We start from the raw sequence: 25,022 nt of genomic DNA, 5'->3' as shown, positions 1-25,022 counted from the left end.
CAACCCCTTGCCTCTTTCCCATAAGTTGAGCTACTTCTCATATAGCTTATGCAACTTGCATTGCAAATCCACCTGGACAAAGCCATCAGTTCTATATAGATTTTAAAAGTACAAAAATCGGAACTGAAATATAGTGGGACATATTCCTATGTATTTTAACTGTTATAGTCTTCGACTGTGTAAATTTAAGTACACTGGACGCAAAAGTTCTTCAATGACTGCGCTAGCATAATTGCACTGTTTATAACACCTAAGATTGTCTTAAATTAAGAAATTTTAAACAATTTTATATATTGTAATTTTACTTCAAAAATGGTTGTGTTTTAATTAACTAAACAATAAACTGCTTCCTATGTATTTTTGATTCATTATGGTTGAGGAACATGGAGAAATCAAACACACAACATTTTAAGCGCAAAGGGGCCTCCTGTATCTGATGTTTAGAGGGACAATGGGTGGTGTGGTGTCATTACTTACAATCTTTGGCTAAGAATACTGAAGAGTCTTCCCTGACTTAGTACTTCCACGGAAAGAGTTCAGTTGATTGCACTTTACCGGCCACCCACATTTTGCTTTCACTCACCATTGCATATACAGCATGTTGCAATGGGTCAGCTTGCTTCAGCTCTCCACTCTCTTGCACTGAGAGAAAATGTAGCCTACTAATCTGTTATTTGCACTAATAAGAATCACATTTGCCTGAGATGTGCTTTAAAACTAAAATGTGTTTCCATCAGGGTTTTAAATAGGCCATCCAGTGAATGTGATTTATTTTAATGTAAAACTTTAGGGGAGATATATCAATCAATCAATAAACTTTATTCGTTTTTTACAGTAAAACCATAAAAGTCACAAGATTAAAATAAACATTAGTAAAAATTCCAGCAAAATAAAAGGAATAGAGCGATATAATTAATATGATCACAAACCTAAAAAGAAAGGTCACCCCAACAAGTTTAGTCACAACTGGAACTGAGCCTGATTGCAGTTCTTTAAAAACTAAGCGTATACAATACTAAGTCACAAGAAAGCAATTGTAAAAAACATAAAAGCTGGTCTCACCTGCTTAAAACAAACTTTCTAAATAATAGGAACAATAAAAGACCTTCTAGGAACCTCTTAAAAGCTACAGAACATTAAAAAGTGCATCATATCCTGTGGAGACTGTCAGTCGCAGACACATGGAAAGAGACCCTGGCCTCTATGTGTGCCACGTGGTTGGGCCAAATGATAATGGAAGAGGTCAAGCCGAAATATAGTCAATAAAAAATTATAATGGTTGTTTTTGACCCATAAGAGATATGGTTCAGTGGTTGACACAGTTTTCAACATGATGTACCTACGCACACTTGGCTTTCTCAACTCTACTTCCTCTCTTTGCCTGCTGCACCGGTTTAAAAAAACACCCTTTCAGCCAGGTTAAGTCCCTACTACAGATTGTTTGCGGATTGTCAAATAGATCTACCCTTCCTAAGGTACTAAGACATGTTCTGACGTGTTTTATCCATCCGATGCGGATCACGTGGTCTAAAGAAAGTCAATCCCTTAGAATATCCTTACAAAGGGAGTTTTCTTTCTTGATCTTTGTCTTCACCCACAAAGCTAGTGGGCGATAAGCCCGCTCGTCTGAGAGGAAGGCCACTCCCAGTTCTTCATACACTATGTCCGATGGGATGCACTGCGGGACAGATAACCATCTCTAAAAAATATTTTCAGCAATTTGCAGTGCACCGTGCCCAGTGTAATCCCATATCTCACTCCCGTAAATAACCTTCGGGAGGCATTTGGTTCTATAAATCTGCAGTAAAGCCCCCATCGGTTTGCCACCCAATCTTGAGGCGAGGATAAAAACAGCAGTGGTCGCTCTGGTCAGGTCCCCGTTCTTGCAGCTGATCAAGGGACCCCAAACTCGGAGCTTCATCAAATACAACTCCTAGATATGAAAATACATTGGTCTTAGGAATTGATGAGGTTTCTACCATAAATGCGTAATGCTTAGCTGTACGAGGTCCCACCTGTATTACATATGATTTGCTCTGATTAACCGATAGATGCAGGTCCGTCATAAAATGTACAAAAGAGTTCATCAAGAACTGTAGGCCTTTGGCTCTCCTCGCCATGAGGACAGCATCGCCTGCGCACAGGAGAACCAGCAAACTACGCTTGCACACCTGGGGGCAATCAACTTTTATGTTTAAAAGGACCTTCTCCAAAGGGTTAATGTACAACTTAAAAAGGAGCGGTGCCAGGATGCACCCCTGCCGCACCCCTCTCCTAATGGAGAACTTACGAGTCACTTAAAGATCTTTTGAATACCGGACAACTGCATTGGATTCTCTGTGAAGGTCCCTTAAAAACAAGATGATGTCCCCGTCTATACCCATTGAAAGCATCATCTGCCATAACTTAGATCTGTTTACATGGTCAAAGGCAGAGGACAAGTCCATAAATGCTCGGTAGATGGAACCAGTACAAGCCACAGTGTACTTGTTCAGGACTATATACAAGTTTAGACATTGGTCCACTGTTGAACAACCGACAAGGAAGCCATATTGTACCTCGGCTAGAATGCTATTTTCGTCCGCCCAAGTTACCAGCTGATTTAAAACCATATGACTCACCACCTTTACCACAGAGTCCAAAAGGGAAATGGGTTTATAAAAGAAAGTGCTGTCTAGGTCCCCCTTTTTAAAAACAGGTACAATTGTCGATATGGTCCAGGAGTCCGGGCGGCCCACCTTAACCGCTACATTTACAACTGCTGTGAGTACAGGCACCCAGGTATCCACATTTGCAATATAAAGATCGGGCGGGATTTCGTCTGGACCTGGGGCCTTTTTTTTTTTCCCCCGTCGGACAGTCCAAAGATATCTGGTCTGACTTTTTGTGTTGTAAATATAACCTTGGATATACCCTCCACACTGTCCTGTCCTTCCCAGGTAGGTGCACCATGCCCTCAAAGTAGCTAACCCAATCATCCTCTGAAATTTGGGCCTCCATTCTGTTGCTGGTGTCACCTGCTAAAAAGAGGCTGTTAATAATGCGCCAACACTTGGTACTATTACCCAGGCAGCTGGCTTCTACCAATTCAGACCATGCCTCCTCTTTCAGAGTTGACTTGCGCTTGGCCAAAGCACCTTCTTAGGCCCTACGATGGCTTTTAACAGCCAAAGTACTTCGAGGTGTCACTCCTAATACCTCTATCAATCTCCTGCAGGCACGCAAACACTCAGAATCAAACCATCTTGGTCCTCAGTGCATAGAGCACCTACCCGGAGCCCGCAAAAGGTTCACTATGGTTCAAGACATGCTAGCAAAAGCCTTTATAATGTCCTCTGGGTTGGCTTTACTGTCTAAACAGATAGCAAACTCCCTGTTGCACTACGTTAAAAGGGACTCATAAACCTGGTCTGGGACAATTTGACCCCACTTCAGTCTCCTACCCCCTTCAAATAGCTTTCAGGGGAACCCCCACTCCCGCCTTAGTTTGCTTATCTGACCAGAGCCATCCTGTTGAAACACACACAGGGTTGTGATCACTGTGTGCGCTCGCGTTAATAAAAAAGATATATTGTTTTGTCCTTCTTTTATGTGGCACATGTTTCCAGTACAAAATGTAAAAATTGCACCAGCCTGCCAAGCACAGATCTATTAACTTTACTATTGATTGTAGTTTCATCTGTTTTGTATAAGTTTGTTGTTTATGGCTGGTGGGAGGTTTACCCAAGGTACTAACATGATATTGGAGCTATTTAGCTTATGCGACTGCTCCAGCAAATTTTTGGGGGGGTGGATTAAATGGATGTGATGGTAATGGATTTTACTATTGGTGACATGTAGGCTTCAAGCCTGGGTCAAGGACTATTCATGGAGCAAAAAAAGAATAATCCTAAATCTTAGGTGCACTGACTGTCTCAGCCATATGGGGCATAGGCACGTGTAGCGCCTTCTCCAAATACATGGGAGCCGCCATAGGTACAAGAGGGCCATGATCTGTCCATACAGACAGTACAGGTCAGAGTTAATCCGTCTCTGCACATACACTGGGTTCTGAGCACACAAAAGTGCCTCCACTGCTTAAAAGCTGGCAAACAGTTAACCTACAAAACTGGAAGTAAAACTGTCCTTGCTTCAAATCCAGGGCAGATCGCTGCACAACAAACGTCACAAACTGTTTACAGATTTTTTCAATATTCAGACACACAATACACACTTGGAGACCTAGAAAATGTGCCCCATTCACTTGTAAATCTTCAACAATTCCAGTGTAATACACTGTGCCCCATGTTGTAGCGCACGCAGACTTCTGTCTGAAAATGGATGAGAATGGCTTTGGAACACCCAGAGTGGGCATCATCTTACCTGGAGGCAGTTTCTTGGCACACAGCTCCATGACATCCACACAGTGCTGGACTGGCCCATGGGAGATCCTAAACCAGAGACAGGAAGGAAAGAAAAGGATACCATCACTATATGGAACCGTTCTGCCAAAGGATAGAGTTCTTTAGGAGACCACCACCCAACCATTCCATACAGTCCCTACTCACAATTCAGTGTTTGGGTTTTAGAAGAAGGGCAATGGTCACGATCCATTTAAAATGCAGCAATTAATGCTGTGGAGGGAAGGCTGAGAAACGGTGACATAAGCCATCGGGGGGGATAAGATGCGTGTTAGAAGGTGGTTCTGATCATTTGAGCCGCCCGGATTTTTCGCTTTTTGAGCACCTAATTGTTGAGCTTTTACTATTGGAGAGCCTCATAAGTTGGGACTCACCCACAGTAAACTCATGATGAAAGAGACTGCATGTGGATTTTACTGGTGTCCCCCTGGCTTGACTAGGCCACTGCGCTGGAGTAAGGGGCACCAGGCTGGTTACATGCAGACATGTGTATGTGTGTGTGCACACGTGTAGGGGCTGCGCAGGGGACATTCCTGGCGTGCGCAGCCAAGGAGCAGGTGCAGATAGACTGGTGTGGCAGGACTTATGCAGAATTGGGTGGTGACATGGAAAAGGCTTTATACAGTGGGAAGAAACATGCCAGGGAAAGTCAGTGTGTTTTACTGTTTTTCACTTCATTATTCTCCTATGGGTATGTGGAGCCCATTGGCTAGTTTCACTTTCCTAAGGCCTACAAATTCCAGACACGCACTAAAGTCCACTGTAACTGGTGTGAGAAGAAGTATTCTGTAGAGTCCAAAGTCATATTTGTACTGCTTTTGGGTCATCCAGAAATGTCATATTTCTCCGAGTCAGCCCATAACCAGGGCCTGGCTGGGGGTTGACCCTGCCAGGCTGAATTAATGACCTTCCTCTCCATGCTGTAGCCTCAGAGGCCCAGCCCTGCACAACAAGCATTACAAGGGCGAGGGCCTCCACTCCAAGAAGAGAAGATGGGTGGAGCTACAGGTTCATCCATCAGCAGCTGACACCTGGTGCCAGGCACCAGGCTGCTCTGGAGAGAAGGCAGCAAGGGGGTAAGGGGCTCTCAGAGACCATGTGGCATGAGACCCCTGGACGACGCCATTTTGAACAAATCCAGAGGCCTGGGCAGGAAGGAGGGGGCAGGGGCAGAGAAGTGATGTGTCGCTGTGTGATAGGGCAAACAGAGACTTCCTGCCAGCCCCCTCCCCAATTCTTTAAAAGAACTTGCCCAGGAAGAGAAGCTCTCTCTGGGGTGTGGTCAGCTGAGGCAGAGGGTGCTGGAGCCTAGCGCCATGCGCAGTTGGAAGGAGGAACACCGGACTGTCCCAGGATCCTGAATAGCGCCAAAAGAGGAGTCCAGGACCAGTGAGCAGAAGCCTGGGCCTCTGCTCAAGGAGAAGAGAGGGCCAGGAGGAGAGCCAGGTGAAAGGCTGGCACAGGGAGCCAGTGAAGACCGCTCCCTGCCTAGTGCACCCTCTTGGAGACAAGGAGGGCGAAGGAGAGTGCTCCCCGTGGCTGGGGAGCGCCACTAGGAGCACGAAGAGGCCAGAATTATGAAGATCGGACCCCTGGGGGCTAAGATATGCTCCCAGAAGGTAGGCGACCTTTGTCCTCTGGCAGACAGACGACAAAGCACGTGGGGCTCCGCCGCCGGTCTTGGATAGGCCCGGGGGCTGCCCCCAACATGATGAAACAAGCATTGGCATAGCCAATAGGTCTCGCTTTAGGGACCTTATAAGTATTTAGTTATGCAACTGTTGCTATTTAGTTATGCAACTGTTGCATGGCTAAACACTTATAAGGTCCCAAAGGCGAGACCTATTGGCTAGGCCAATGCTTGTTTAAAAACTGTAAGCCATAATGTACGGCAGATAACACCACTGTGCAACATGTTTTAAAAATGAAAGTGTTCCTGTGTAATGTGAGTGGTGCTTATGTAAAGCACTCCAATACCTTTTAGATTGAAGTTGTGCTACAAAAATGTGACAAAAAATGTATTAAATAAAAATCAAAGTCTGGAAGGCCATAAGGGAGGAGGGTGGGCGTCACGAGGGAGGTTGCGAGAGCAGGGAGGACATCATAGTGGGTTAAAAGGGAGGGGGGGGTCGTTTAAAACAACAAAGGGGGTGGTGAATCGCTGAGTGTCCCTGTGAATTGTAAGGGGTACTCATGTAAAGCACTTAAATACCTTCGGGTCATGTCTACGCAACATAAATGGGCCAACATATTAAAAAAATACAACTAAATGCCCCTGAATGGCAATGTGGTGCAGGGTGCAGCATTTTATTTTTTTTTTTAAACCGTAAGCTAACTTGTACAGCAGCTAACGCCGCTGTGCAACATGCTTTCAAAATGAAAGTGTTCCTGTGTAAGGTAAGTGGTGCTCATGTAAAGGACTCCAATACCAACGGAATCGAGTTTGCGCTACATAATTGCAGCAAAAAAATGTGAGAAAATAAAAGTTCAAAGTGCCTGTATGGAAATGAAAAGGACTTGAGAGAGGAGGGTGGCCATGAGGTTAGTCGCGGGAGCGTAGAGGAGGACGTGATGGGTTAAAGGGGGGGGGGGAAGGTCATTCAAAACAACATCGGTGGGTGAAAAGTACTCCAATACTCTCGGCTCATGTTTGCTCTACATAAAAGACCCAACATAATGAATAGATACAAAGAAAAGCCTCCTGAATGGCAATACGGTGCAGGGAGAAGACAAACACATGCACTTGTATGGAGGGCTCATTCGGAAATGTAAACAAGCATTGGCCGCGCGGCCGTGAAAGTGACATGGCTGCGCGGCCGCGAAAGTAATCGCGAGCGATGAAAGCCGCTGCAAGCGTAAGGGTGGAAAGCCAGATGGCGCCTGAGGGAAGCCAGATGGCGCCTGATCGCGTGCGCCCGCGGGCGTAACCGCAAGCTCTAGGCCATGGCAGCATTTTCAAAAGTGCACTTACTAAAAGTCTCGCCAGAGCAGCGCATGCGCTGGCTCAGGAGAGAACAAAAAAGGAGGGGACGCCGTCGCGCCCCCGTGGAGACGTCTCTGGGGACCCCATCTCCGGGCCCCGCAGCAAAGCCGCTGCGCTCCCCGTGAAGATGTCCCCCCACAGGGTGCCAGGAGCCCACCATGGCCCCCGGCAACAAAGGAGGGTAGGGGGCGCCGTCGCGCCTCCCCTGCAAAGAGGTCTCTGGGTGCCGGTATCCCAACTCTGGGCCCGAAGCACCCTGGCCCCGGCGAAGAAGCGCAAGACGGGGAGCGCCGGCACGCTCCCCGTGAAGAGGAGGAGGGGCCCGGGACCCCAACTCCGAGCCCCGACGCCCCGAAGTAAAGCCGGGGAGCGCCATTGTGCTCCCCATGAAGAGGTGCACGTGGGGTGCCAGGAGCCCACCCTAGCCACCGCAGAAGAGTGCAAGTCGGGGAGCGCCGGCACGCTCCCCGTGAAGATGGCAAGGGGGGCCCGGGACCCCATCTTCGGGCCCCGAAGAAAAGGCAAGTCGGGAAGCGCCGGCGCGCTCCCCGTGAAGCTGGTGAGGGGGCCCAGGACCCCATCTCCGGGCCCCAAAGGGCAGGAAGGCGGGGGGAGTGCCGTCGCAATCCCCCGAAGACCTGCCGGTCCAGCTGCAGCCGCCGGGTCTGCCCGCAGGAACGGGCAGACTAGAAGAGCAGCGCTGGCTTCCGCGGCCGCACACAAGAGTACGGGCCGGACCGGGAGCCAGCCGGAACAGCCGATGGTGGGCTCCCCAGGCTGCACTCGCCTCTACAAGTGCCGGAACTGCGGGGTGCCGGATGGGACCCAGCCCCCGCAAAGAGGGAGGGAGGGAGATGGACAGAGCAGCCAGGGGTGGGCTTCCCGCGCTGCAATGACTTACCTTGGGGTCCGGGTGGGACCAGGCCCCCCCAACGAGTCTGGAGACACGGGAGGGCCCAGGTGGGACCGGGCCCCCCACGAAGGAAAGCAGGTTGCGCTGCTCTTTGCGGGAGACCCGCCGTTCTAATATGCACTGGGCAGGAGGAAGCGCCCCATAATGCTTTGCAGGCTGGCCGGCCTGCAGGAAACTGCCTGCTTGTTTTTCTGCCTGGGGTGGCCCCAGGAGAACGGGGTCACCACCAAGTGAGTGCAAAGGTGCTGGGGGAGCTGCAGGAGCAACGCAGTCTCCCCAGCACGAAAATGGAACGTCCCTCCCTACGTCTCATGGGGACTCAAAAGAATAACCCCTCCAGGGCTCAGCCAGACGTTATCAGCATCCCCATGGCTGGAACTTTTATTCTGCAGCTGGGGGGGCCTTAGAGACTGCCTCAAGGTGTGAAGGGTTGAGTTGGGGAAGTCTGGAGAAGGGCATCCCCTGGAGGTGAAGAGGTGTAATTGCACCACAAATGCAGTTAACCACGTTATTTCTTTCTAGAGGGACTGAAAGGCACTTGTGTAATGTGAAGTCATAAGCCATGAGGAGTTATGTTGCTAGACATTCCTGCTAGGGTGTCTGGCTGTATATGCTTAATCCTGAAAGTTCATCTGTGATGCCTTTTATAGGTTGTAATTGCAATGCATTATAAATGTTATCAAGTCTAATAAGTAACTCATTTTAAAGGGGTGCCTAAACATGTATTCTTGCTGCTGCGTTAGATGAAGAAGCACCCAGACTGTTAGCCCCCAAGATGTAGAGGTGTATACTTCATGGTCCGTATGGCATGCTCAGTCAGGGTTATGTGTCACCAGGGCAGGTGTGCCTATTTTAAATGCTGGTTGAGAGAATGGGGTGGGTCACCACTAGGATGGTGCCAGTGCGCAGGGCCCTCGCTCCAGGTTATGTTCAACTAACTGCATTAGGGGGCAAGATGATGTGCATACATGGTAGTGGTGGTACTAGACCCCACCCCCCCTGCGGGACGGGTGGAGATGTTATGTAATGTCACAAAGTAATTCCAACAGCTTATGTCTATTTGTAAATTGTTGCATAGGATTAGGTGGTGTGTGTGTGTTTAATAAATGTACTCTTTTATAAAGCAGAGTATAGACTGGACAATCAATCATTGAGTGATATTTCTGCGCACCAGTAATGGCGATTAATAACCCACACCACCTCCCTTGAGTAAGCCATAGACTGCTCTGCAACGCTACCCTCTGAGAGTCAGGTGCTACACTAGGGTGCTTGGTTCCCAGTGAAGGACAAACGTGACATGTTTTTTGTCCAGGCCTCACAGATACTGCCTCGTTTCCCAACAATGCGTCACCACGCTACATTAGGAATCAATGTGCCATCAAGGTGGTGGGATGACTTTTGGGGATTGAGCCTTTACGTGCTGCTGAAGCGACACTGAGGTGGGCAGTTAGAGAGCTTGGTCAGATTTTGAGACCAGAGGTGATGGTTTATAGTGCACATTGTATCACACAGAGCAACTAGACTAACCGGGTGGAAAGGCAGGAACACATTTGGGGAGAACAGAGATGGGAGTCAATAGGATGTGAACAGTGGTGCAGGGAAATGAAAAAGATGGGAACAGGATACTATAAACTGTTAATGGTTGGAATTAAATGTGGAGTTTAAGAGGGGAAGAAATGCTGGACTCAACTTGCCCCTGCTGTTAACTCGTATGAACTGTAGAGCTGTTGCTCTGCGGTGTTCTATTCAATCAACTAACTAGTCCGAAGGACCACAGGAGGTTGCTGCTGTGTAAAGGCCAAGTTGCCAACCGTGGAAGCATCATGACAAGAATTCTTAGTATGACAAGGTGGGTTTCTTTGCTCACAAATATTGAGAGATACAGGGCAAATCACCATATTTATGTTTGTGTTTCAAATTCCTCATTTACAAAAAAAAAGGGAAGCGATCATGAAATAAGGTTAGTGCTGCATCTGGGGGGCGCTAGAGGGCGCCAAGCAAGATGGACAAAGTGATGAGAGTGATAGCCGCTAAAAATGAGGAGATGGAATTGCGCTCGCAGAGGAACAATCGCCGTATTCTAGGCGTGTCGGAGACGACAGCCACTGGGAGACTGGAGGAATACGTGGAATGGTTGCTGATCACACTCTTTGGCAGGGGGGAGTTTTCCACGGTCTTCGTGGTGGAACACGCACATCGGTCGCTGGCGAGTCGCCCTCCTCCTGGGTCTCCTGCCACGCCCTATCATTGCTAAATTGTTGAACTATCGCGATAGGGATATTGCGCTACGATTACCCAGAGAGAGGGGCCGCCTACAGCACGAGAGGATGGAGATTTCCCTCTACCCAGACTTTACTATGGCTGTGCAAGAACAGAGACGTAAATTTCTTCCAGTTAAAAAGAAGCTTCGGCAGCTTAACATACCATATGCTATGTTATTCCCAGCCCGCCTGAAGGTAACCTCCCAAGGCCGACAACACTTTTTTACTAACCCACAGCATGCCCAGGACTTCATCAAGACGCAGCCACGGCCAACTGGGAACCGTCCGTCCCCGGAGAGGCAGGAGGAGGAAAATAGAGGCGCATCAGACATCGAGTAACACCATCTCACGTAGTCTGTGATGCCCTCATCAAGGTTATCTACTGCGCTCGCTGAACAGATGGTGCCTTCGCACTCATGGGGATCGGCGACGGCATCATTACGACTCTGTATTACTTATAAAGGCCTTACTAACATGAGAAATTGCCGCACTGCCTCGCAGGACAAGACTATTGACTAATGTATCATTAAGTTAGCCAAGTGCGGATAATTCATACTCAGAGATAGGTAGCGTTTACTTGACACCCACGGTCTGGCTGTAAGACTGCTCACGGGCGAAGTGGGATGCGCAAGGAGAAGTAGCAATCCTGAATTATAATGCAATTATTATAGGTTGGGACCACCTTAGTCTACTTGCGCCGCCACCAATAATGCATTGCTTCTTATGGATTAGCCATGAACAAACCGGCGGGACACACCTATTGATAAGCCGAGATGGACCCATGATTTTATACCCGAACGCCATAGCGAGGAGCACCTGGTCGCCCTCTGGCTGCCGCCCACCAGGTGAACCCTATTACTAGACTCTTAGTAAAATGTTGGGGAAAGTATCTACCCGCCCCCAGTTGGGACTAGGGATTGAGGGGTTGGGTGGGAGAGGGGAGGTATCTGGCATAGCAGGTTGGGGTTGCTGTTGTGGGCTGGGGGAGTGGCCAAGGACTGTTTTTAAGGTTATTTTCTGGTTCGGCACTGTGCTCGTTACATATAGGGATGAGGTCTCACTGTGTGCTGCACACTATGCTTTACCAAAATTCACTGCTACCCATGTGAAATGGAGTCACGCCCTGAAAAACGTCAGTATACTTTAACATGGAATGTGCGAGGCTTAAGCAATCCCCGTAAATGCCGTCATATACTTGCATACCTTGATCGCCATAATGTTCACTGTGCCATGCTGCAAGAAACACATGTATCCCCTAATTAATTCCCCACCTTTGCCAAGCGCTGGGTGGCCCACAGAGGTTTCTCTTGTTATTCCTCCTACGCCCGGGGCACTTGCATCCTGGTCAAGCATACGCTTCCGTATACCCCCATTGGATCCTACGCTGACCCGCAAGGGCGATACAACATCCTGCGGGGAAGGTTATTCGGGCAATCTGTTACACTGCTATCCTGTTACGGTCCGAATACGGATTACCCTGAGTTTTTTCGGATATTGTGGGGGAAGGTACAGGATATAGGCACCACACATCTAATATTGGGGGGGGGGGGGGGGGGGGGCGGGACGGGACTTAAATGTAACAATCAATCCACGTCTGGATAGGTCACACCTGCAATCACATCATTAGACAGCTGCGCAGTTAGCCCTTAAACACATAGTCGAGGAACATGCCCTCACGGATCCATGGAGGACCCACTGACTCGCCAGGGTTCCTGCTACTTTTCAGCCCATGCTTCCTGGTCGTGCATTGATTACTGGATCGGGGTTGGCACTTTTGGTGTCGCATACGTCTTACCTCCTCCGCACATACTCTGACCACTCTCCTGTACAGCTAACACTTACCCCATCGCAAGAGGAATCTCCATATCTTTCCTGGCGCCTCAACTCCTGGACCCTGTATTTAAAGCTGAACTCGAACAAGAGATATCAGATTTTTTTTACCCGAAATACTGGCTCTGTCCCCCAATATTCAACTCTTTGGGAGGCTTTTAAAGTGACCATCCGTGGAATCTGCATAGCGAAAAGTGGAGAGGTTTTAGAGGATATTCGTAATACGCTCCGCAGGATAGAATCAGATATAAAGAGTACCGAGCTGGCTATTCAAACCGCACCTTCGTCGTCATTGCGAGCACATTTGCGTACACGGATGACAGAATATCAAGATACTGCTGAGCGGGAATGCAAATTTAGGGGTGAATATCATAAAGCTCGGTGTTATGGAGAGGGTGAGCGACCGGGACGAGCATTAGCCTCCTCCATCCGACCTCCACGGTTCACCAATATTGTTGCAGAAATTGTCGATGAGGATGGGTTAATACACAGGAGTCCCTCAGATATACTTGAGGCGTTTAAAAGGTTTTACAAAACACTGTATTCTACGCATCGTCGGGCTCCGGTAGACTTCGCTTCATTTTTTGAAGATACAGCCATAGCTTGGCTGGGTAATGGCCAGAGGGAGTTCCTCTTAGCTCACCATGAGGATGAAGAGATAATCTCCGCTATCATGCAATTACAATCTGGCAAAGCTCCGGGACCAGACGGCCTACCGGCCGAGTTTTATAAATTATATCGACACCTAATTATCCCGATATTGCGACATGTAATCGAAGAGGCCAGGGAAACCGGTATCCTGCCCCGATCGATGCGCGAGGCACTTATAATATCACTACCTAAACCAGGTAAATCGCCCACGCAATTAGATTCGTATAGGCCCCTATCTCTTATTAATGTTGATACTAAAATCCTCGCCAAACTTCGCTAATCTGATTAGTCCTCTTATGCCGGTGTTGGTTCTCCCGGATCAATCCGGGTTTGTCCCGACAAGGAGCACGGCCCACAACCTGCGTACTCTGTTTGCGCTGCTCCATGACATAGATCCAGGAGCAGATGCGGCTGCCATCTTCCTTGATGCCACTAAGGCATTTGATTCCCTGGAGTGGGACTACCTCTCATTTGTTTTGGTGCTCATGGGATTTCCTTCCCCTTTTCTAGCCTTGATTAATTTGCTGTATACAGGACTTCGAGTCACTGTAATGGTGAATGGGATGCGTTCCTCTTCTTTTTCGCTGGCCAGGGGCACCAGGCAAGGATGCCCACTCTCCCCTCTCTTATTTGCCCAGGCCATTGAACCCCTTGCCGCAAAAATACGACAACACCATCATGAATATGCGATCATTTACCCAGAAAGGCAGATCCTTATTTCATTATATGCGGATGAGATCACGTTATACCTGCGTCAGCCGGAAATAAGCTTGAATCCCATATTGCGGCTCTTTATTCTATTTGGGGAGATATCTGGAGTCAACATTAATTGGAGCAAGTCCCAAATGTATCCCCTAACTGCCTCCACTGCTAAATTCCAACCAGATTTTCCACTCAAGTGGTGTGACAACACCCTCACCTACTTGGGGATAATTATCTCTTGCAATCACGAGGAACTCATGAGGGACAACTATAGGCGGGCGCTAGATTCTATCACTGACAAAATTACTGGCTGGATCGCGTTGTCCTTGTCAATGGCTGGTAGAGCAGCGTTAATCAAAATGGTTATCTTACCCAAACTTCTGTATTTATTTGTAAATATCCCATATGCCCCCAGCCGTCACTTATTCTTGGCGATTAAGACTCAACTAATACGACTTGTCTGGGGGGAGGAGCAAGCCAGATTAAAATGGGATGTTCTCACGTGCCCTTTCTGCGCAGGTGGTTTCTCTGTACCGCATGTTGAATTATACTTTAGTTGTGCACAGGCACATTATGCCACGTATTGAATGAAACCCCCCCTCTTTTATGCCCCATCTGGCGATAGAGGATGGCTATATGACCCCCCATACCAAGCACGGCCTATCAGAGTAGTCCCGAGATCCCGCGACACCTTGTGCACACTACCGTTCAGTCCACGGTCAGTGCATGGCATGACCTTGCCAAGGCAACTCACTGCGCTTTACTATATTCCCCGCTCCTGCCCCTTTCTGGAAGACAGGATCTCCCGGTTACGCAGGAATGCCGCCGGTTCCTCCGTAAACACTCTATTCACACTTGGGGACACCTCTATACAGGGGGGGGGGAAGTTGAGGACCAGTGAAGACTTCTTCAATGATATCAATCCCACCCCACTAGAACGCTTTTATTATATTAGACTCCGTCAAGCTGTGAAAACTGCCACACCTACATTCCCTCTTGAGCCTCAGGATATGCTCTTACTACATGTTTTATTGCAACAAGATGCCCCTGCCCACGTGCTTTCGCTACTGTATCGTTCTGTACAAACTAATGGGGATTATGATCCCCCTTTGGCTCGCACCAGATGGGAGGAGGAACTGGGACACCCCCTCACGGAGGAGCAATGGACATACTGCTGTAAGCAGACTGGAGAGATTTCAGCTAGCAGTAGGTTTAGAATAATACATTACAAATATGTTCATCGATTATATTATACACCAGCGCGAATGTTTCGGTTGAAGATCCGAGATAACGATCGCTGTGATCGGTGCGGCCGGGAAGGGGCAGACTTTAAGCATTTAGCTTGGGATTGTTTGACCATACAGAGCTATTGGGTAGAGGTACTCGCCGCTTTGGATCTAATGACAGGCCTACATATTCCCAAAGATCCCTTAACTGCCCTGAGGGGTTACACTGCACCTCTTGCTGCCAAAATATGCAAATACACCTCCCTTGCGCTGCTCTTCGCCAAAAGGAGAATTGCCTGCAAATGGGGTAGAGCGCCGAAATTTAAGGATTGGATCCAGGATCTTATTTATTGTCAGGAGCAACTCCACACAAATGCAGATCTTCAACCGCCCTCATCACATCCAGCAGACATACGGGCCCCCTTGCAAACCTATTTATTGGAATACACCATTGATACAGACGCGGAAACCACACGAGAACTGATTAATACCCATCTGTAGAATTTATTGCTTGAACCGGCACATACTGCATACTGAGGAATAAGGGATAAAACGGGACGGCGCTCCCGACATTACTGTTTAGAAAGCCTTGTTACCTTAGCCACACCCTCTTGGAGCACAGTGCCTTAGTGGAACCATTCCCTGGTTATGGTCCTGTTGGACGTTAATGTACTTCTTAACTGCTTGTAAGGATGTCACTGCCTACATAATTCAAAATCTCCACCAACGCGACCGGCCCGGAAGGGTTGTAGGCGACTTGCTGTGTATCCCTTTTCCCTTCCTGTATTGAACAGTTATCCGCATTTTTTAACTGTCGCATTGCCGGCCCGATAGTGGTTGTAGGCAGTATGCTAAGCTGTATACCTTATCCTTTTTTTTGAAGTGCAATAAAGGTTTAAAAAAAAAAAAAAAAAAAAAGGAGGTTAGTGCTGCATCTTCATGTGAATGAGGAAACTAAGACAAATACAGTGTATTTTTTATGAAGGTAGCTAGACGCCTACAAAATCTATGTGGTCAGTGCATGCACCTTCTCTTCAAGACATGTTGTTAGTGGACTCGGAGGCCGCCCATTACCGCCACTCAATTGCTTGCATCCCGCTGGTCACTCTGTGGTCGGCACTTCCCTCTTGCATGAGACCGTCCCTGAAGCATGGCCCTAGTACTTGTGCCCTTGCACTGCTCAAGCTTTTGGGAGCTATTTTTTAATTTTCATCTCTACAGAATGCATCTTTCGAAGCTGGCTCTGTCGTCTGCTCCATCCCATTGTCTGTGTTTGCTTGTTCCCCTCCCTACCCTTGCCGTGCCCCCTCCCAGCCCAATAGATCAGCCGGGAGCCCAGATGCCTTTGTTCGGTACTTTTTGTTGCAACTTTTATATAGTGCTTATTTAAGCCAAAACGGTTGAAGCGCTTTACACAAGGACGCATTCATTTTGTGTAGGCACGGAAAGATTAACTGATTTGACCACAGTCATGTTGAGCTGGCAATGGGACTCGAACCTGGTTCCCCAGCTACAAAGTCGGTAGCTTTGACCGTTACGCCATATCCTGTCCTGACATGTTAGCAGATCTTGCTTCAGTGTTTGAAGTCCCCGAAGACAGAGCTTCACAGTGCAAATGCTGATGTTCTTCATTTTTGCACTGGGGGAAACTGCATGAGGGGACTTCAAACAGGGAAGCAAGATGACATTAAGCCTGGGCAAAGCACTACGCTAGCGTAGTTTGCGAAGTTTGCGCTACTTCGCACTACGCGAATTGCACCTAGCACAGTGCAAACACGCGTAGCGTTGCGTAGTGCAGCGGTCATTTTTTGCTTGCTCGCGGTCCTCAACGTCAAGTTGGCGACCACGAGCAAGCAAAATGACATCCCGGCGCCACTTTTTCCTCGTTCGTGATCAGCAACATCAAGTTGGCGATCGCGAGCATGGAAAATAAACCTCCCGGCGAGATTCTCAACGCGGGGAGGTCAGGTTTCTCATTGCGAGTGGTCGCGTATGCTCGCGATGAGAAACTACCAGTCCGCGTTGAGAGAGCTGCCGCTACAGTAAAAATCTAGTTGGACAATCTTAAAATCTTTCTATGGAACCAGATGAAAAATATAACAAAGGCAATATGCAACCTCTTGCGACACAAAAGTCACAAATACCTATTTAGTGCTTTGATATTGGGCAAACAGGCTCTGCTGCCTGGGAGAAGAAGAAAGAGCAAATTGTTTGATAACGAGAACATTAAATGATTTGCCCAGAGTCGAAGGATGTTGAGCCAGTGCCGAGACTTGAACCAAGTTCCCCAGCTCCAGACTCGGCTGCATTGGCCGTTATGCTACATCCTCTCCTCTGGCTTGCCTGCAGATAGCAGATGACAGATAAACAAGTTTGCATTGCCGACGGTATTTACTTTGGCCTTGGGAGCTTACATTTGAATCTATCCCCTCCTGCCCAGTGCCGCTTTATTCTTCTGCCACCCAGTCAGTCCCTGTCCACTCCACATAGTTCCACTCCATGCCATTACACATAATTTAACCCCAATCCATGCCACATAATTACGCTCCACGTAATTCAACTCCACACAATGAAGTACTACGCAATTCCACAACACACAAATCCAATCCACCACACACAACACATTTCAACATCTTACAATTCCACGCCACCAAATGTTATGCCACACAAATCAACTCCACACAATTCCACTCCATGTCGTATAATAATCCAACAAATTCAACTCCACATATTTCCACTCAGCTCCATACCACATTTCACTTCATATAATACCACTCCACGCAACATAATTGCACTTCACTCCACATAATTACACTCCACACAATAAAATTAAACTCCAGATAATTCCCCTACACATAACTACACTCCACGCTACTAAACAACACTCCACATAATTACACTCCACCTATATCCACTTGGCTTCAAAACACAAGATTACACTCCACAAAATTCAACTCCGCACCATGCTACACAATTCCACGAAACACAATTTATTGCCACAAAATTCCACGCTATGAATTCAACTCCACATTACACTCCACACCATGCCTCATTATTCGACTCAACGCCACAATCCCGCACCAAACTACAATTCCACACCATACCACATAATTTAACACCATTTCATGCCATATAATTCTATTCCATGACATACAATACCAGTACATGACAACCCCAAGTAATTCCACTACACTCAATACCGCACAATTACTATCAATCCACATAATTCCATTGCACACCATGTCACATAATTCCACTATAGATAACTCAATGCCACACAATTCCACAATTTCTCTTAAACTCACATAATCTCACTCCACACCACATAGTTGCATTCCACACAATATAATTCAACATTAAGACACACGATTCCACTCCACTCTATGCTACTCAAAAACACACGCCACTCCACGTAAATACACACCATGCAACATTACACTCCACATAATTACACTCTGCACCATGCCATATAGTTACGCTACACATTTCAACTCCACACCACATTATTCCACTACCCTTCATACCACATAATTCAACTCCAAGAAATTACACTCTGCTCCATGCCACATAATTCCACTTAGCACTACTCAGTTCCATGCCACAAAATTCCACTCGATGCAACATAAATCTGCTACACAATTCAAGTGACAATTAAACTCCACACCTTATAATTCTAGTACAAACCACATAATTCCACCCTACAATACGTAATTCAACTCCACAATAGAAAATGTCAATCTGTGCCACTCCACAAAACGCTGCGCCATATTTCACTCCGTGCCACAATTACAGTCCGCATTATTTCACTCCACACCTTACAACAGTTCCATGCCACACAATTCCACGAAACACAACTTAATTCCGCCACCACATCACATAGTCCCCCGCAACACCATATAATTTTGCTCAACACCAAATAGTTCCACTCCACAGGAACGAAAGGAAAAGCCAGAAGCAATAGTCTCGAAGGGGAGACCTACTGACTTTGCCAATGCTTGTTTTGTTTTTACAATCAGAGCAGTCTGCCTGCCACAGCACGTCCGTCAATGTATTACACAATAGCAAATACTAAAGAGCAACCAAGAATACTTTGGAGAGCCATACCGGGAGTATTTGTCTAAAACCACAGCAGGAAATGCGGGATTATCAATACATTAAGAAATGGCGGCCAGTGACAATGTGGAAGCCATCTTTTAGATCTCACATTCGGTTTGATTTGGAGGAAATTATATTGGAAGTGTCAGGACAATCTTAGAAGGCTGAAGTCGGAAACCGAACCCGTGTAGCCCTTCAAATAACAGACACTACCGAGTCTGATGCCGGCTGCTCTTCCCAATGTTTACACTGACCTTGCGCAAACATTCCTGGGACACTTCCCGTGACACGGACACAATGGGCATTCCTTAACGTGTAAGGGCAGGCTGCCTGCCTAGTCGTGGATCTAGGCTCCTTCAAAGCGGATGACAAATGCATTTAAACAGTAGGTGATGCTGAAAACAGCGAAGCTAACAGTATCACAGACCTCAACACAAGGAGGATGGAGACAATGATGAGATATATATATATATATAAAAGCACTGCATACAGCACGAACTTGACAATGTAACCAGTTCATTTCTGTGCATTGAATCTGTACAGCTAAAAGACAGCAAGAAGCGTCACCTAGGCGCCCCTTAGGCACAGGAACCAAAGTCCCTGCGCATCTCCCTCACAATGCATTCCACTCAAGGCACAAGTACAACTACACTTACTCCATGTAGAGTGCACATCACACTTCTCACAGACCTCGCCCATTACTCGGTCTTCCACCAGACAGAATAATACCTCACTGTAAAGGACATGCATTCTAACGCACACACATGACCGGTCTACTACACGCCTGGGCACGGCGACCCATGCCACAATTAGAGAACCACTCTGGTCAAGCAGGCATGGCACCGTATTGCCTCCCAAAACTACACACTACACTCCAACGCTCGTCCAAGCAATCACACAACTATGGAGTGGCGTGCTATCGGTTCACTAATGCACCTTTGCACCTCATCTGGTGTAGGAGACTCTAAATACATGCAAATACAACACAGATGGGCAGATTCTCAACAGCCACGTTCAAGAAAAAAAACGTATGTGTTGGGAATTTAATTTTTTTAAATAAAAATCTTGCCAATCTTTCGCATCAAAGATGGCTCCCGTTCTGCTTAACTTCAATGGTCCAGTGAAGCCGCCGCAGCTGTGGCAGCTCCACTGGCTGCAGACATCGACATCTGCTTGGCTAGGATCTCTACCAACGGCAAGCAGTTTTGTGATGGGAACTCGGAGGTAATGGCCTCCAACAGCCAGGCGGACCACCCACCATAATGTAAATAGGATTTTCCAACTCTTTCCTTAGCAAGCATTGGGCCGAAAGGAAGAGTATGAGCTGGTACCAGTATCATGGTGGTTTGTGAATTTCCCTCAAATATCCTCAAACATGTCTGGTTTCCAGGGGAGCAAAAGACACACAATTGTTGGGCGGAATCCAGAACAAATCAAAACATTCACATCAGTCAAGAGATCTGGGTTAAATCCATCGTTCTTATGTTCACCATGCCACCCCAGTCTAGACCAAGCCATATGCAAATCAGTCTTAACCATGTTCCTCATGGGAACAGTGCAGCCCGAACTACCATGCCAGGTCCTCCCTGGACCGGAAACAAGCACCCTAGGACCGGTTTCAGGGTTTGGGGTAAGGGGGTGATGAAGGGTCAGTGCACTGGAGGTAATCTGGTATGGTTAGGGGGCAGAAAGGTCTTCTCCAGTCAACAAAATAGCCAGTTTGGGGGCAGGAATTCTGGTAACAGAAGAGATGTAGGGGGCCAATCACAGAAGATGAGGGTAACCAGCAGCGATATCACAATCTTGGCAAGGCGGCAAACTGTATCTCCCCCCCCCATGTAAACAGTTCACTCAAACTCGAGGTTCCACAAACACCATACAAATATAACAGCAAACCACACCCCACATGCCATGAAGAAGGAAAGGCCCCCCCAGTTATGGGGGGACTGGTTGAATTTTACAAGGAGGGAGTTTATATTGTTGACCCACCTAGGGTGCAAGCAGTACTGCCTAAATCCCCAACCTACTGATGAAATCCAAAACACCTCCAGTCAACACATAGCTTGGAATAATTAGGGAGCTATCTCCTTTGTCCATGATTGAGGTACAGTTGGATGCCACCCTTAAATCTAGAGCTTCTACTCTACATTTGACATTCATCCCAGAAAGTGGGGAATCCCCTAGAGTGTTCACATATTGTGGAGTCTGGCACAAAAAAATAGAATCAAACTGTGGAAGTGAAGGTTGGTGAGTGAGTTCAAATCACACCCTCTGTCAGCGCTTGTTCTTTTTCGGATTGGAGTGTCCCGATTCAGCTCACCTTCTCAAAAGGTGTGCTCTCCGTTTGCCTACATCACACCCACCATGCAGGAAAGGGTTCTTGGTAAACAAGGCTGTAGGCGTGCTACAGGCATGGAAAAACACTTTCACAGAATGAGATCCAGAAGAATAAGGACAAGTACTTTTCATGTGTGGAGATGAAGACCACAGTCACAGACCGAGAAGTCCGTATGTAGGCGTGGGTAAGCACTTACACAGAAGATAGGAGGACAGAGCATCTCCCTTCAGAGCTATGCAACTGTCTGAGAATGTGGCGGCAATCCTCCAGCTCACATGGAGGGGGAATGAAGGAGGAATACTCAGGACCGAATAGGACAATGGTACTATGTACATGAGCAGCTACAGCAGAATAGTAGTGTGAGGGCAGAAAGGCGCACTACCACAGATGGGAAGATTAGTCTGAAGGCACAGGAAAGTGCTTAGCACAGAATCACTCTGTAGGGCGAGCAAACAAAGGAATACTAAGTAGAGGGAACTGAACAGCATGGGGGAGCACTCTCTAAAGAATGACCTTACAATGTCAGGTGTTAAGGAACACTACAAACCAAGAAGGGGCGACGGCATGAAAACTGAGTTACAGTATAGATAAAACATTTAACCCGATTGACCTCTAACGTAGTTAAAGCCCCACATGGGCTCCAGCAAACGTTCAAGGAGATATTGAGACTTTTGTAAAGACACCTCATTTGTAGAACTCATTGGATCTGGTTTAGTAGTCAAAAATACAGAGCAGATAAGGAACCAGAGAGTATAAAGAGGGCACAGTCAGGACCGGAAGGATGCAGGTTATATTTACCATCCATCGCAAGAAATATATTGAGTCCTTTATCACTGAACAGACTTTAATATTTCGGCTGAATACAGCAGACTTAGATACATATTCCGTGATTCCACTGTAAGCATTCAGGACTATTAGACCCTGCGTTTTTTAAACCAATTATATGCACCATTGTGACTTGTAACAAGGTGGGGATTGCTCATTTGAACTGGTTAAAACCATAAAAAAGGAAAACGTTTTAAACCACACCAAATGTGGACTGATGATCAGTTATGAAAGTCTGTGGTTAGCCTGTTGAAATGTAGGCTTCAGGAAGTTCCACCAAATGCCAACTCGTGTGAGCAACACTGGTTTCACAGTGGAGTTACGGGTATTTCTGGGTTGGGTCCAGCCAGTTAAACCTATTTGTTGATAATTCTGAAATGAGGTGCAATGTTTCCATGTTTGTTGAGGATATAATATTGATCATGATATCAAATAAAGAGGATTACTATCATATATTATCAATTATCTTATCAACTATTTGTGATCTATGTAGGTTGCTTTAACGCACTTCAGTCAAACTCTACAATGCCTTGGTAAGGCATTTAAAATTTTATAAACTGCTGTACAATTTTGGGCACACGATATGAAAAATTAAATAGATGAACTATAAGGTTTTAACATTGGTTCCTAAATAAATCAAGAAGATATGTGATTTGAACAGGTGGTGTTATTGTCTCTAGAGAGAAAACAGCTGATAACCAATCCAATTGGATTTTATATTAATTCAACAGGAACTGGCAGAACTCTTGCTCATTTACTGATTAAAGAACAGGGCAATTAGTTAGTCACTATGACTGTGGCCCTGGTAGCATTGGCCACAACATTTAAGTCCTGTTCAGGTTAGTTCTAAGTGGCACACCACTGGTGGACGCTACATTTTTGTCAGAAATAACAGGAATGGGTAATGGTGACATTTCTATTTTTTGATCGATTCATTTTAATAAAAATCAACCAAACATCAAAAGGGTCACCACATTAAAGCTGTACAGGTGGATGGCTAGCGAGTGAGACACACATAATGGGGGGGAAAAACTATACGAGTATAACAGGATGATGTAAATGTGGAATTATTTCCACATCAGGTTGGCAACCAACAAACACACAAGTCACCACTCCTGCAGAAGGAGACGATAACAAGAGGGTGCGGATACGCTCATCCGCATTTCGAGGTGAAAGAGGACGTACTGCCACATTTTTGGAGATGCATATCTTTCCTTTGCTCCTTTTATGTAAGTGGAAAGGGAGTTTGAAGCCTTCAGAGAAATGAAGATTTATGTCTTTACTAGAAGATGCTTCTGATTAATGAGACAGAATAAGAAAGAAACCAGCGAGCACAAGGCAAGGGCATTTCTAGATTATTAACCATAAAGATACTTGGTAGAACCTCTACACTCGGTCTCAAAGTAGTCACCATGGCTTTACTAAACTTACGTGACCAGAGTAGCAAACCTTAATCACATATTTCAGCACTGAGAGTGAAAAAGACTGCTTTGAGTAAACCACATAGACTAGTGGGTTAACAAGTCTAAATATGAGCTGAAATGATTATAAATTACAAGCTAACTTAAAGGTGACAAAATAAATACATTCATATAGGTCTCTTGACTATTAAGACTTGAATAGAAACATTCTAAAAAAATCTGCATTGTGAAAGCAACAGTAAAACACTAATTACCTCCGAATAACTACCTTTGCACAAGAGTGATGCAAGTAACAGACATTACTACCCTTGCTAAAAGATATTATGACTGCGTGGGTTTTTAGTCATTGGTGCCCTCACCCAACATATTTAAACAAAGATAGCAGCAAAAACAATTAAGGCCACAAAACAGGGCTACCTGCAGCGGGCTCACGTATACAGAGAACTGAATACTAGCTTCCTTTTTCATCAAAGTAATAGCTGTATGATTGCATTTTACATATGTACTTAAGAGGCACGGTGTCGAGTACCTCATGGAGAGCATTACGTTTATGCCAACAATTAATAAACTGCTTATTCGCATAAATAAGTGCGATTTGCTGGTGGAAATCCAGAGACAAGTCACACCTCACTGAGTAACATATACGTCTTCACAAAAAAATGTGGATCAAGACCGAAGAAATAGAGTCACACGGATTAACTTTACCAATACATTTTTAAAGAGTAGATAGATAATGATTAATAACTTGGCTATCACCAGGGAAAGCATCCCTGAGGAGACAGAGCTACGAAACACAGCCAGCAAATGTATAACTGTGGGAATTAAGATTACATGGGCAACAAACTTCAAAGGAAAGTAAAAATGAATGGGAGACTTTTCTGAAAGATGTATTCTATCAGATGGCGGGCACATTTTTGGGGAGACCATAGCATTTGACCAAGCACAATATTCAAATAGCCCTATGGAACAATAGTATTCATGTATAACATATAACACGGCCAACTTAACACAAACAGTAACCATGTGTCAGACTCCGTTTGAGAGTAGCGACTGGGCCCCAACTGTGGTGATTGCACTAGTTTTGCGGGAGTGGTCCCACAAAGGCTCTGCAAACTGGGCCAAATACAACCCTTACTGGACTTGACTAAACGTAAGCGAGGGCGAGCAGACACAGGTTTCTCATGGAAGTAGTGTGAAGGCAATAGCTCAGAACTCAACTTTCACACCACAGACATTAACTTAGTGCTCGTCTTTCTCAACTAGAAAATACTTTAATCTCACAATATAACTTAATACAAAACAATCTGATTAGAGTACAGAACACGGGATTGTACACCTGGCTATGATCTCAGTAAGCATTTCACCAAGAATTCAGTT

At 46.4% G+C, this 25,022-nt stretch overlaps 1 protein-coding gene across 1 annotated transcript in view; it reads right to left on the bottom strand.

The window, feature by feature from the left end:
• The window catches only part of ATP8B2 (ATPase phospholipid transporting 8B2), a 363,866-nt gene that overhangs the window by 314,648 nt on the left and 24,196 nt on the right, over positions 1–25,022 (bottom strand). Inside the window, exon 2 of the mRNA XM_085638856.1 lies at positions 4,363–4,430. Within this exon, the coding sequence (XP_085494982.1) occupies positions 4,363–4,393 (31 nt within the window). The 5' untranslated portion in view covers positions 4,394–4,430. The remainder of the gene's footprint in view (positions 1–4,362; positions 4,431–25,022) is intronic.

Source organism: Triturus cristatus, chromosome 12, assembly GCF_964204655.1.
Source record: "Triturus cristatus chromosome 12, aTriCri1.1, whole genome shotgun sequence".
NCBI lineage: Eukaryota > Metazoa > Chordata > Amphibia > Caudata > Salamandridae > Triturus > Triturus cristatus.
The sequence above is the reverse complement of the archived record's forward strand: the minus strand, read 5'-3'. Positions and strand labels throughout refer to the sequence as shown.